The sequence below is a fragment of the Tursiops truncatus genome, chromosome 15 (assembly GCF_011762595.2).
Source record: "Tursiops truncatus isolate mTurTru1 chromosome 15, mTurTru1.mat.Y, whole genome shotgun sequence".
Lineage (NCBI taxonomy): Eukaryota > Metazoa > Chordata > Mammalia > Artiodactyla > Delphinidae > Tursiops > Tursiops truncatus.
Genome location: NC_047048.1, coordinates 44,322,392 through 44,334,892, shown reverse-complemented (window position 1 = coordinate 44,334,892; position 12,501 = coordinate 44,322,392). Strand labels below are relative to the sequence as shown.

Genomic DNA, 12,501 nt, shown 5'->3' with positions numbered 1-12,501 from the left:
CACAAACCATTCCTAAACCAACTACATTTCTCAAATGCTAAGGATCGTGCAACTCACCTGGGGATCTTGCTGAAAAATGCAGTTTGATTCAGTAGGTCTGGAGTAGTTCCTGAAATTCTGCATTTCTAACACTTTCCCAGGCAACGCTGAGATTCTAATACGTGGACACACCAAGTTACAAGAACCTACACCAGGATACCACTTCAAGATGCCATCGCGTGGGTCACAAGCCTGGGCGGGCAGGACAGGAATTCACGTTCGCTTTAAGACCTGGAGACCTGAAGCCATGCCTCTTAAGGAGCTGTTAACAAGCCAGGGAGAAGCCCCGCCATGCGGGCATGCTCTCCCCCCTACCCCACACCGTGTTTCACCAGAACCCCGCTCTGCTCCAACACCCTGCTTGCCCCACCCAGGGAAATACACTAGTCCTTCTGGTCACATGACACACCATCAAGCGACGGTCCCCTGGGAGGATCTTCAGGTCTGTTCTCATCTGCCCATGTCATGTCTACATTTCAGATCACAAAAGCCTACAGCACAGGTTTCCTGGACAAATTCCAGCTTCATTCTAGGTTCTAGAAAGATTCTGAACAAAACGATCTTGCTTTCTAGAATCTTTCTTTCTAGAACCTACAATGATCCATCCAAGCAGGGGGAATGTGACTTGGGTGTGAAGTGTACCTCCTAAAGCTCTGCATCGCAGCAGGACTCAAGGCCAACTGAGTTATGTGTCAGGCTTAGCAGTACACACAGGCAGACATCAGAGCTCCTGCGGATTCAGTTCAGACCACAGCAATAAAGCGAGGCACACAAATGTTTTGGTTCCCTGTGCAAATAAAAGTTATGTTTATACGATACTGTAGTCTATTAAGTGTGTAGCAGCATTTTGTCTAAAAAATAACATACATACCTTAATTAAAAAATACTTGCTAAAAAATGCTAACCATCATCTGAGCCTTCAACAAGTCGTAATCTTTTTGCAACAGTAACATGATAGATCATTGATCGAATATACTACTAATGAAAGAGTTTAAAATATTGCGAGAATTACCAAAATGTGACACAGAAACACGAAGTGAACAAATGCTGTTGGAAAAATGGCACCAACAGACTCGACACGGGATTGCCTCGACCTTCAATTTGCAAAAAAGCGTTAACATCGAGCACAGTAAAATGAAGTATGCCTGTAAATGTCCCCCCGAAAAATGCTTTACTTGCAAAGCTCCTTTAAAACAGTAATCACTGCCAAGTTTTGAAACAAAAATTATGATCATCACGCTCAGAAGTTTAAAAAAAAAAAAAAAATCAACCTTTTGGGGATGGAATTCATCTCAGGCTTGAGATAAATGGTGCTATATAATAAGCAAAAAGCTAAGTTAGCAAAGGCTAATTTTACATAAATCATATTCAGAAAAAAATTAGCAAGATGTTTTAAAGAATTTTAGGGTAGGCATGTTTTTCTCAATATGAAAATAAACCAAAACAGAGATTTTGAAAATACCATACCATTTCTTGTGAAACATAATCTGGACTTTGTGTATCAGCAGAATAAAGAGAAAAGTCATAGGTGAAGGTCTTGGTCCGTTCTCTTCCTGAGTCCCCAGTCCCTCCTTCTGGTATCTAGAAAGAGATGATTATGACAATAATAACAACAATGTAAGAGGAAAATAATAATAATGTGAAGAGCACTGTCAGCAAACAAGTAATCTGTCCAATTCAAGAAAAAAACTTCATAAAAAGCACACAAATGATCACCATTTTCCATTATTTATACCCTGGCTCAAATCCATTTAATTCCTCACCTCCTGAATGAATGAAGGAATGAATGAACAAGCAAGCAAACCTCAACTCCTCCCAGCAATTCAGGCTCCTACGATATGACCCAAGGCTACTTTTCTGGACATTTTATCATGATTACCTTATATGAACCTGACACTCCAGCCAGACGCTATGTTTTTCTGACTTCAATGCTTTTTATTGCTGGAGTCTGCACAACTCCACAGGGTGCTGTTCACAGAGATGACAATGTGAAAGCAGTTGTGTGATCCTGTGGCCCCACTGAAAACTGCAGGTCAGAGGCCTCCTCTTCCACAAAGCTCCCCTTGGGCACTGCATCCAGAAGTAATTCTCCCACCTCTGAGAGACGACTCTCCCAGGACACATTGTATTATGAGTCTATTGCATATGGTTGCGTACATCTTGTCTACCTTGCTATGTACCAAAATTGAAGCAAAAACCATGTTTAAAAATCTTCATATGCCATCAAGGCCTCACACAGCTCCCTGGACATATGCGGAGTAAATGTAATGGGCATCCTATTTTCCAACATAATTCAGATACTATAGTATACATACTATAAAAAAAGAAAATTGTTTAAGGTTCTTATTATTAAAATGTTTAAAAATCCAGGCATCTATTCTGGTTATATCAGACAAGGCAATGTTTTGTAAAACTCAAAAAGCAACAGAGTAATCAAGGAAAACAGATTCCATAACACACAAAGGAAGGAGATTCATCCAAGGCCATGGGTCTCTCCACTCCGTTCCGGTAAATATGATGTTTGAATGACTTTGACCGCAGCACTGTGAGCACACAAAGGTATACGAAAAAGAGCAAAGCAGAGGTAACCAACAGCAGAGAAAGAACAAGTGACCGTGAGAAGATGTGGGAGGTCAAAGGAGGGAAAGCCAGGTGCGGGCCAAGCAGAGCCAGAAGGTAGAACTGCGGGCAGCGGAGAAAGAAAGACATTCCACTGGAGAATGCCTCAGGCCAAGGGGCACCAGAGCCTCAGAGGAGGCCTCTCGAAATGCCCAGAGCACGGCCCATGCGAAGATGGGCACATTCCCCAGCTTCTATCACTGGGGATCAAGTTGCACGACTTTGAAACTGGATTTCAAAGCGTCCAGTCCCTTGAGCCACGAATTAACAGAAATCCAACCAGAGACTGATCTGCACTTGGCCGTGGGGCACCAGGCCTCTGAAACCCAAACCTGTGAGCTAATGACAACTATCGGAGGAGGATGGGGTTGGGTTCATAAGGCACATGATTTCTTTATTATTGATTTTACACACTTATTTTTCCCCTAAGTGAAAAGTATTCAAGGTCCTTAACAAATTCACTAACCAAAGAAAGAAAAACAGGATACTTTAAGTACAAAAAGAACTCACCATCTCAGAAAATTCTGGGATTTTTTTTTTCAATTTTCTTTTTTCCAGAAAAAAATTTCAGTTTTTTAAATTTTTCATCCTCTGAGTTTTGAATAATAATACCAGCTTCTCTTGCAAAGTTTACAAAATTATTTTCATTAAAAATGAAAACAAATCTAGGGCCAAAGCTTCTTTAATAATTCACAATGAGCCAACTGCCAGGCTAAGGATCCACCACAGGATACAGGATAGAAACGCCTGGGTCGGGGCTAAACCCATGAGGTCACCTCCCAGAGCTGCGGCTCAGGCCCGGCTCTCAGGTCAGCGAAACCAGGGACGGGACAGGAGACAAAGCATCAACCCTTTTGCTTTGTGACCAAGCCCAAGCCAAGTGCAAGCTGACGTGGTGGACTGAACAGAGAAAGGAGGGCTGTGGAAACAGCAGATGTGTTGTATTTACCCACAAGCCGTTGGACGCGGAAACAAACACACAACTCACAGAACTGGAGCCAGCCCAGGCCGCTACTTGCCTTTAAGTTTGTGATTGTTGTTTTGCTTTTCTCCATTTGAATAATGAATTTGGCTTCCAAGTCCTTTTCCCTGCAACACAAATAATTCAGCGTTGGTTAGGAGAGAAAAGACTGTTTTTACAATATTTGTTGTATTTACTTTTTACATATGGCAGTTTGTTTTTAAATGGCACGTGAAGCACAATCTCTGATACACCCCCGTCCTGAAACCTTACGAACGTAAACTTGAGGACGCACAAAACAGATGCCACCATCAAAAACTTAAGACTGAAAATACTGTGTTGGCGAACCCTGGAAGAACGTCTACCTGTGAGTCAAAAGGAGTCTATGTGAAATGACAGAAACCAGGGACACTGTGTGACTCGGATAAAAGAGAAGCCCCACCCACCCGGAACAGAAGAAAGTCACCATATCCCTCCATCCAGGATGAGAACTAAGAAGAAACAGGAGTCGTGCTCACAACCAGGTGCTGCTTCTAGAAGCAGCCAGGGCACTGTCCCCTCCCCCCACCTCCTTTCTATACCCATCCAGAAAATGTAATTCCGAGAAGACACCAGAACAGGAAGTTAAGAGAAATCCTAAAAAGTACTGTTCTCTGAAAGAAATGAGACTACACCCACACAATGGAGTGGGATGTCCCTGGCAAAGGAATGAGGAAGGTCTCTATGTACTGCTGTGGACGGAGGTCAGGGTTCGTTAAGTGGGAAATGTGAGGTGGAGAAAAGTATACACGGGATGCTACTTGTATTTAAAGATAAAAAGGATAGTGTATTTATTTTTCGAAAGGTTGCCTATGGAGAAAGAAGATGAAGTGGAAGAGACAGGGAGAGAAGCTAGATTTCTAGAAAAACACCTTGATCTATATAGATCATCTTTAGAACGATGAAAATAAGTTACACAAAAATAAAACAAAATTATTTTTATTAAATAACCTAAAACACAAAAGTAAGTTGAAGTAAATGAACCTGTGTGCCGCATGGTGAGAAAAGACCTCATGTGCTAATTCCTTAGGCGGACGAATCTAGCCTAAGGAGAAAAAGAACTACAGAGCAAAGATATTGTGGGTTCAGGAATCATATTTTTGGTGATAAGTGTAGTTATCCTGGGATTTCTGTTTGTGTATTGTGGGATAATACATGAGTAATTATGTTGCTGCCGCTGAGGACCAAGGATTTTGGTTGAAAGGAGATACAAACATTAGATTTGTTAAAAAGAAACTATAGGGGGCCTTCCCTGGTGGCGCAGTGGTTGAGAGTCCGCCGATGCAGAGGACGCGGGTTCGTGCCCCAATCTGGGGGGATCCCACGTGCCGCGGAGAGGCTGGGTCCGTGAGCCATGGCCACTGAGCCTGCGCATCCAGAGCCCGTTCTCCGCAACGAGAGAGGCCACAGCGGTGAGAGGCCCACGTACCGCAAAAAAAAAAAAGAAAAGAAACTATAGGGCCAAAATGCAGTCACTTATGCTAAGCCCCACCAAGATTTAACACCTTACTTAATGTAGTTTCAGCTTCTCCCAGGAGTAAATCTTGAACCAATCAGTATGGAATTTCCTGGTCTACACTAATATGGTAACTTGCCTGGTAAGACCCCCCTGCTGTCTCCAAGGGAAGCTGACTTTGCCTGAAATAATCCACTTTTTTAACTTCCTTATCACACCCTCCGTCTGCCCGTAAAAGCCTTCTATTTTGCACAGCTCCTGGCGGCCTTTCAGCTTTCTAGGTGGGATGCTGTCAGATTCATGAATCACTGAATAAAGCCAATTAGATCTTCAAATTCACTCAGCTGAATTTTTCTTTCACAGATTGCTGAGGCTAGGTAAAACCTCTGTAGTCCTGAATCTAAGTGGGAAATGCTAACATGAACTTTATCTGAAATTGAAAAAAAAAAAGCACTCCCTAGCTTTGTCCTCTGAAAAGGCCTAGAATCTTATGGCCAAATTACAGTATCTAAATACCATTTTCCACTAAGGTAAGCCAGGGCTCATGGAGAGAGCCTCAACCCAAATATACAGGCGGACCTTGGACACGCCGCAGGTTGGGTCCAGACCACAGCAATAAAGCGAATATCACAACACAATGAGTCACACGAATTCTGTTGTTTCTCAGAGCGTATCAAAGTTATGTTTAAAATGTTCAATAGCATTATGTCTAAAAAAACAAGGTACGTACCTTAATTTTAAAATACTTTATTGCTAAAAACTGCTAACCATCATCTGAGCCTTCAGCAAGCGGTAATCTTTCTGCTGGTGGAGGGTCTTGCCTCAATGTTGACGGCTGCTGACTGCAGTGGCTACGGCAATTTCTTAATATAAGACAACAGTGAAGTTTACCTTGCCAACTGACCCTTCCTTTCCTGAACAATTTCTCTGTAGCATGCAATGCTATTTGATAGCGTCTAAACCACAGACTCAGATTGGAGTCAATCCTCTCAAACCCTGCTTTATGAACCAAGTTTATGTAATATTCTAAGTCCTTTGTTGTCATTTCAACAGTCTTCACAGCATCCTCACCAGGAGCAGATTCCATCTCAAGGAACCACTTTCTTTGCTCATCCATAAGAAGCAACTCCTCGTCCATTAAAGTTTTTTCATGAGATTGCAGCAATTCAGTCACATCTTCAGGCTCCACTTCTAGTTCCCTTGCTATTTCCACCACATCTGCAGTTACTTCCTCCACTGAAGTCTTGAACCCCTCAAAGTCATCCATGAGGGTTGGAATCAACTTCTTCCAAACACTTGCTAACATTGGTATTTTGACTTCTTCCCATGAATCATGAACGTTCTTAATGGCATCTAGAATGTTGAATCCTTTCCAGCAGGTTTTCAAGTTACGTTGCCCAGATCCAGCAGAGGAATCACTAGCTATAGCAACCACAGCCTTATGAAATATATTTCTTAAAGAATAAGACTTGAAAGTCAAAAGTACTCCTTGATCCATGGGATGCAGAATGGATACCGTGTTAGCAGGCATGAAAACAACATTAATCTTGCTGTCCATCTCCATCAGAGCTCTTGGGTGACCAGGTGCATTGTCAATGAGCAGTAACATTCTGAAAGGAATCTTTTTTTTGAGACCGTCTCAACAGTGGGCTTAAAATATTTAGTAAACTATGTTGTCAAGAGATGTGCTGTCATCCAGCTTTTGTTGTTCCATTTACAGAGCACAGGCAGAGTAGACTGAGCATAATTCTTCAGGGTCCTAAGAATTTTGGAATGGTAAATGAGTACTGGCTTTAAATTAAAGTCACCAACTGCATCAGTCCCTAATGGCAGTCCTAGGTGGCATCTTCTCCCAACAGAAGGCTGCTGCATGCACAACACTGATTATCTGCTGTTTACTGTAGCCACCTTCGTAGATGATCTTAACTAGGTCTTAACTAGATCTGGATAACGTGCGGCAGCTTCTACAGCAGCACTTTGCTTCACTTTGCACTTTGATGTCACAGAGACGGCTTCTTTCCTTAAACCTCATGATCCAACCTCTGCTGGCTTCACACTTTTCTTCAGCAGCTTCCTCACCTCTCTCAGCCTTCACAGAATTGAAGAGAGTTAGGGCCTTGCCCTGGATCAGGCTGTGGCGTAAGGGAATGTTGTGGCTGGTTTGATCTTCTATCCAAACCACTCAAACTTTCTCCATGTGAGCAATAAAGCTGTTTCGCTTTCTTACTCGTGTGTTCACTGCTGCAGCCCTTTCCATTTCCTTCAAGAACTTGTCCTTTGCCTTCACAACTTGGCTAACTGCTTGGCACAAGAGGCCTCGCTTTCAGCCTATCTCGGCTTTTGACATGCCTTCCCCACTAAGCTTAATCATGTCTAGCTTTTGATTTAAAGTGAGAGACGTGCGACTCTTCCTTTCACTTGAACATTAGAGGCCACTGTATGATTAGTAAGTGGCTGACTTTCGATATTATTGTGTCTCAGGGAAGAAAACAGGCCCAGACACATCATTTCCCTACCCGGCTTGTTCAATAACAACAATAAACTACAGGGAATATAAAGGTGGAAGCAGAACGTATAGATTAAAAAAAGTCTAGCGATACTTCAACCGACTGGATCTCAGTTCACATAGAAGAACATTTTTAGAAATAATAAGACATGTAGGGAAATGTTAACACTGACTAGATATGTGATGATACTAAGGGATTATTATTTTAGGTGTGATAACAGTATCATGATGAGTTTAAAAAGGCCTTAACCTTTTAGAGACATACTGAAATATTTACAAAAGAAATGATGCCTGGGATTTATCTGAAAATAATCTGGGTGGGAGGCTGGGGGAGTAGAGGCAGGAGAGGGTAGCACCCTGGCCACCTCAGGATGAACAGAGACAGCACAAACACCAGCCAGAACAATGAAGCCCAAAGAGTATGTTGCAGGAAACACCATTCAAGTGCTACCGTGGATCCCCATGGCCTGGGTTAACTTTTCCAAGCCAGTTTGAGGAAGTACAGGGCGGGGCGCACAGAACACTGGCTTAGAGACAAATCAATGAAATCCCTCCTGCGTGCGTGTGTGTGGAGCCCCCAGTCCGCCCTCCAGGTCTTGGGCAGCTCCACTGTGGACCCAAAAGTGAGAACTGCCTCAGGGACACCCCGTGTTCACGACCCTCGAAAACAAACACTTGACTCAATCACCCGCTCCACCGCACTCAACTTCCAAAGTGCGCTCCGCCCAGCAGAGAGCCACGCAGATTCATTTTGTTAATGCCACAGATGCCACATCCCGGTCCCTCCCGTTGCCACCGGGGTCATTTCTCAGTCACTCGTCAACCTACCGTGTCTAGATCTTTCACTTTAGAACCACCAGTATTATCAACAGATACCTGCTGGGAGCACAAAACCATCCGGGGATCTCAGAGGACCAGACGTGACCACGATGGGTGCTCACACCGCCTGCCGGTTCTTACTTACAAAACACAAAGGAATGCAGGTCATACCATGCCCACCCCGCGCCCACCCCTCTCGTGGGAAGCCAGAGGGTAAGGAATTCCAGGCTCGGACGGAGCCTTACACCTTGGGAGCAGCAAAGTTTAAAGCGCCCTCTCCAGGATCATTTATCCCAACCTGTAGGTAACCAAGATAGTACCTGCCTAGTTTTAAATTAACATCCGCTCTATGAAAATACCAGGGAAGAAGATACTGACGGAAAGGCCATTATGTAGCATTAGCGTCTTTTTTAACAGCCACTTCCGAAATCAAAACTGAAGATACTCCAGTAAAATTAAAAAACAAAAAAAAACAACTGGAAACGCTCGGTGGGTTTCAGTGGGTCCACAACCTTGAAATGGCAGAGGCTGGGGTGTGGTGGGGAGGGGGTGGGGCAGCCTCACTTTTCTGAGGGACCACAGTTCCCCCAGCTTCTCAAAGAGCTCTGTGCCCCAAAAGACGGGCACCCCAGCTCAGACCTCTTATTCAAAGTGCAGCCCAGGCACCAGCAGAGCCCAGAGCTCAAGGGATCACAGGCCCCCTGCGGACCCACCGAATGAAACCCACTTATGACAGGAACCCAGAAGGACCCCGACAACCCCTGATGCTGGGAAGCACGGCCCGGACACTATCTGAACATGACAGGAGTCATAACCGGTCTTACAGTTACTCTCACGAAACGAACTCCACCACACGTGATCTAGTTCGTATGCTGGGAAAACGCACTTTGTACTTTGACCTTTAAGCCTTATTTGTAAAATCACATGACAGAACTGGATAGAACCCCAGTCAGCTGACACTGTCTCGACTCTTTGCTCCGAGTCGTATGGTGGCTTCTGACCAAGAGCAGTAAGTGCCTAACATCATCAGACCTAGGGAGTCATCTGAGTGTCGTGACACCCAGGCTCCCTCATCCTGAGCACCCGGCCAAGCTTCCCGCCCTTCCTGTACCCGGATGGTTTTCCAACATCGGTGTGGCGCTGCTGCCAACAGCTTAAAATCATTCTAAGTGACAATCACAGCCCATCAAGATTCAGACGGAAGCCATCTGTTCCGGAAAGGGAAGTTCACGAATAACAATTTCCTGGACTCCTTCCTTCTTAAGCATAAACACGAAAACTGTAAGAAAAAGATGGATATTTACTCTGAAAATAATCTCTAAGTATAGTGTTATAAATACAAGGAAGCTAGCTAGAGATTTAGCCATAGACAGCAAATCTCACTCTAGTTACTGAAAATACTCATGGAAAAGCCAATGTAATCTCCATAAAGCGGTTATGATGGCTGGAGTTATTAAACATTGAAACAAACCCTTTGGTGCATTTATCCCTGGTAGATTCCAGGAGGCCGTCAAGCTTCCAAGTATTTCAGAGATGGAAGAAAGGACAAAGGAGGCCCCAGGCTCCCTTTCCTTCCACACTCTGCCAACCTGTCCCGCTCGGGCCCCACGTCCACTGGAGACCGGCTTCTGCTCGTGGCCTTCTCTGCACCTCCAGGGCCTCTAACTATCATAGGTGACTTGACGGTCCACGTGACACTCCCTCTGGCAGCCTTACCTCCTGTCCCCCCCTCCCAACCCAATGGTCAGTTACCCAGTCCCATCCAATCTACTGCCAGGCTACCGACCTTGGCCACCTCTCCCACTGTCCCAGATCAGCCACCACCACCCCTCTGGAGTCTCTTTGCCTCCAACCTTGTCCCCTCTCATCCACCCTCCACTCTGCTGTCAGAGGGATTCTTTCCAAATACACATGGGACCGTGTGGCTTCCCGGCTTTACAGCGACTTCCACAGGCCACAGGGTGAAGCCCAACTCCCAGCGGTACCCCAAATGCCTTCTGACTGACCCAACCTGACCATTCCACACTACCCATGCCACCCTCCTCCGGCCAACGCTCACCCTGGCCTTCCTGAGCCTTCGTTGAGCCTCTGCCCCACCCCCTAGTCAGCTGACCAGCTCCCAGCTCCCCAGACCGTGAACTTCTCAGGAGTAAGGACTAGGCCTACTCGGTTTACACCCTCAGGCCCAGGCACGGTGCCTCGCCTTGGAGGTGCTCACAAAACGGCTGTTGAATGTGATGGACCAACTGATGAAAGCACTGAATGAATGCTCTCCCTACCAGCTGCCCTATGCCAGGCGCATCCCCTCCTTAGGGCCACTTGCCCCGATGACCCCCTCACCACCCTTGCTTCTGGCTTTCCCACCCAGGCCCTCAGGCGAGGCTTGTCCCAGGTTCGGTCGGACTCATCCACCCTGTAAACCTTCAGGAACGCCTACCCGGCTCATCCCACCCCCATGGGCTCCACCCCTGCTGGTGTCATCTCTCCAACTGGTCTAGAGGATCCCACTTCCTCTTCACCCCACAACCTGAGCCCTCCCGGCACAAAGCCAACGCCCGCAACCAGCGCTCGCTGGGTGCTTTGTCTTCCAGTCTTTCAGCTGAAAACTGTGCGACACCAGGCACTGAGACGTCTCCCAGTCCCAGGTCAATTTCCTCTGACATTTACGAAACATGGGAAATAAATCTTGACATTTTTCTCATGCTGAGGAAAATAAATCATCCTAAAATATTATTTGAACACTGACTTGATAATAGAGCAAAATGAACTATGCCTCTGCCTGGCCACTTTGGTGAATTGGGTTTCTCAAGCGAAAAGTCAATTATGGTTCACTCATATAAATAAGTAATTTATTTAAAAGGTCTGGAAACTAGATCATAAGACGCTACAAATGAACCCGCTGGAGTAAGTATGCTGAGTTATAGATCAATACTGAGGGGGGAGGAGGAAGGAAGGAGAAAGGAAAAGATGCAGAATATCCAGTCAGAGAAAGAGATGAATCATGTCAGCTCGCAGATATGAGAAGAGGAGAAAGCTTATTAGAAAAAAATAACCCTATGTTAATTCAAACACTTTGAATATGTTGTTAAATTAATCAGCATTTTAGATTGATTCCACTCATGCAGCTGATGGTGTTTGGTCACCCCATAATAAAACAGCTGGACTGGGTGACACTGAGATCCCCAAACTGGGCCACTAGCCTGGAAGATTATAGTAAGAGTGGCTTATTCACCCTGAGTTCCAAAGTGAACCAGCATCCCCAAAGTCACCTGAAAAGTTACATACTATGAACCAATATTTAACTGCCTTCATTTTGGTGGCAGAACACCCAAGAGCAAAAATTTTAAACTCTCTTTTTAAAAAGAATGCGTGAACATAACCTTCAAAAACTGTGAATCACTGTATTATGATATCACTTATATGTGGAATCTAAAAAAAATGGTACAAATTAACTTATTTACGAAACAGAAATAGAGTCACAGATGTAGGAAACAAACTTATGGTTACCAAGGGGGGAAGGTGGGGATAAACTGGGAGACTGGGATTCACAATATACACACTACTATATAAAAAAATACATAACTAATAAGGACCTACTGTATAGCACAGGCAACTCTTCTAAATACTCTGCAATAACCTATATGGGAAAAGAATCTAAAAAAGAGTGGATATATGTATACATATAACTGATTTGCTTTGCTGTACACCTGAAACTAACACAACATTGTAAATCAACTGTGCTCCAAAAACAATTTTTAATTGTGAATCACTATATTGTACACCTGTAACTTATATATTATTGTACATCAACTATACTTCAATTTAAAAATAAAATAGAAGTACAAATTAATTAATATAATTAAATAAAAAGAATGCACGACCTCCATGAGTACTACTACGGAAAGAAATCCAAGGAACACCGTTAAGTGGGGGAAAGAATCAGGCATGCAGACGATGTCCAGTTTGCAGTCCAACAAGCAGATAAATAACATGGAGAGAAATGCACATCCATGCTTCTAGATGCACAGAACATCCCTGGACATTTCCGAAATGATAAGTGGG

At 44.3% G+C, this 12,501-nt stretch overlaps 1 protein-coding gene across 9 annotated transcripts in view; it reads right to left on the bottom strand.

Annotated features, from left to right (window-relative positions):
• Nucleotides 1–12,501, bottom strand: part of LOC101321628 (kinesin-like protein KIF16B) — a 278,548-nt gene that overhangs the window by 242,729 nt on the left and 23,318 nt on the right. For all 9 annotated transcript variants that reach the window (XR_002174849.3, XR_012326207.1, XR_012326206.1 and 6 more), the window contains exons 2-3: nucleotides 3,678–3,747; nucleotides 1,507–1,620 (exon numbers count right to left, since the gene is read on the bottom strand). Coding sequence is in view for 4 of the 9 variants with exons in the window: in XM_019927579.3 (XP_019783138.2) it covers nucleotides 1,507–1,620; nucleotides 3,678–3,747 (184 nt within the window). In the remaining 5 variants the exon portion in view is untranslated. The remainder of the gene's footprint in view (nucleotides 1–1,506; nucleotides 1,621–3,677; nucleotides 3,748–12,501) is intronic.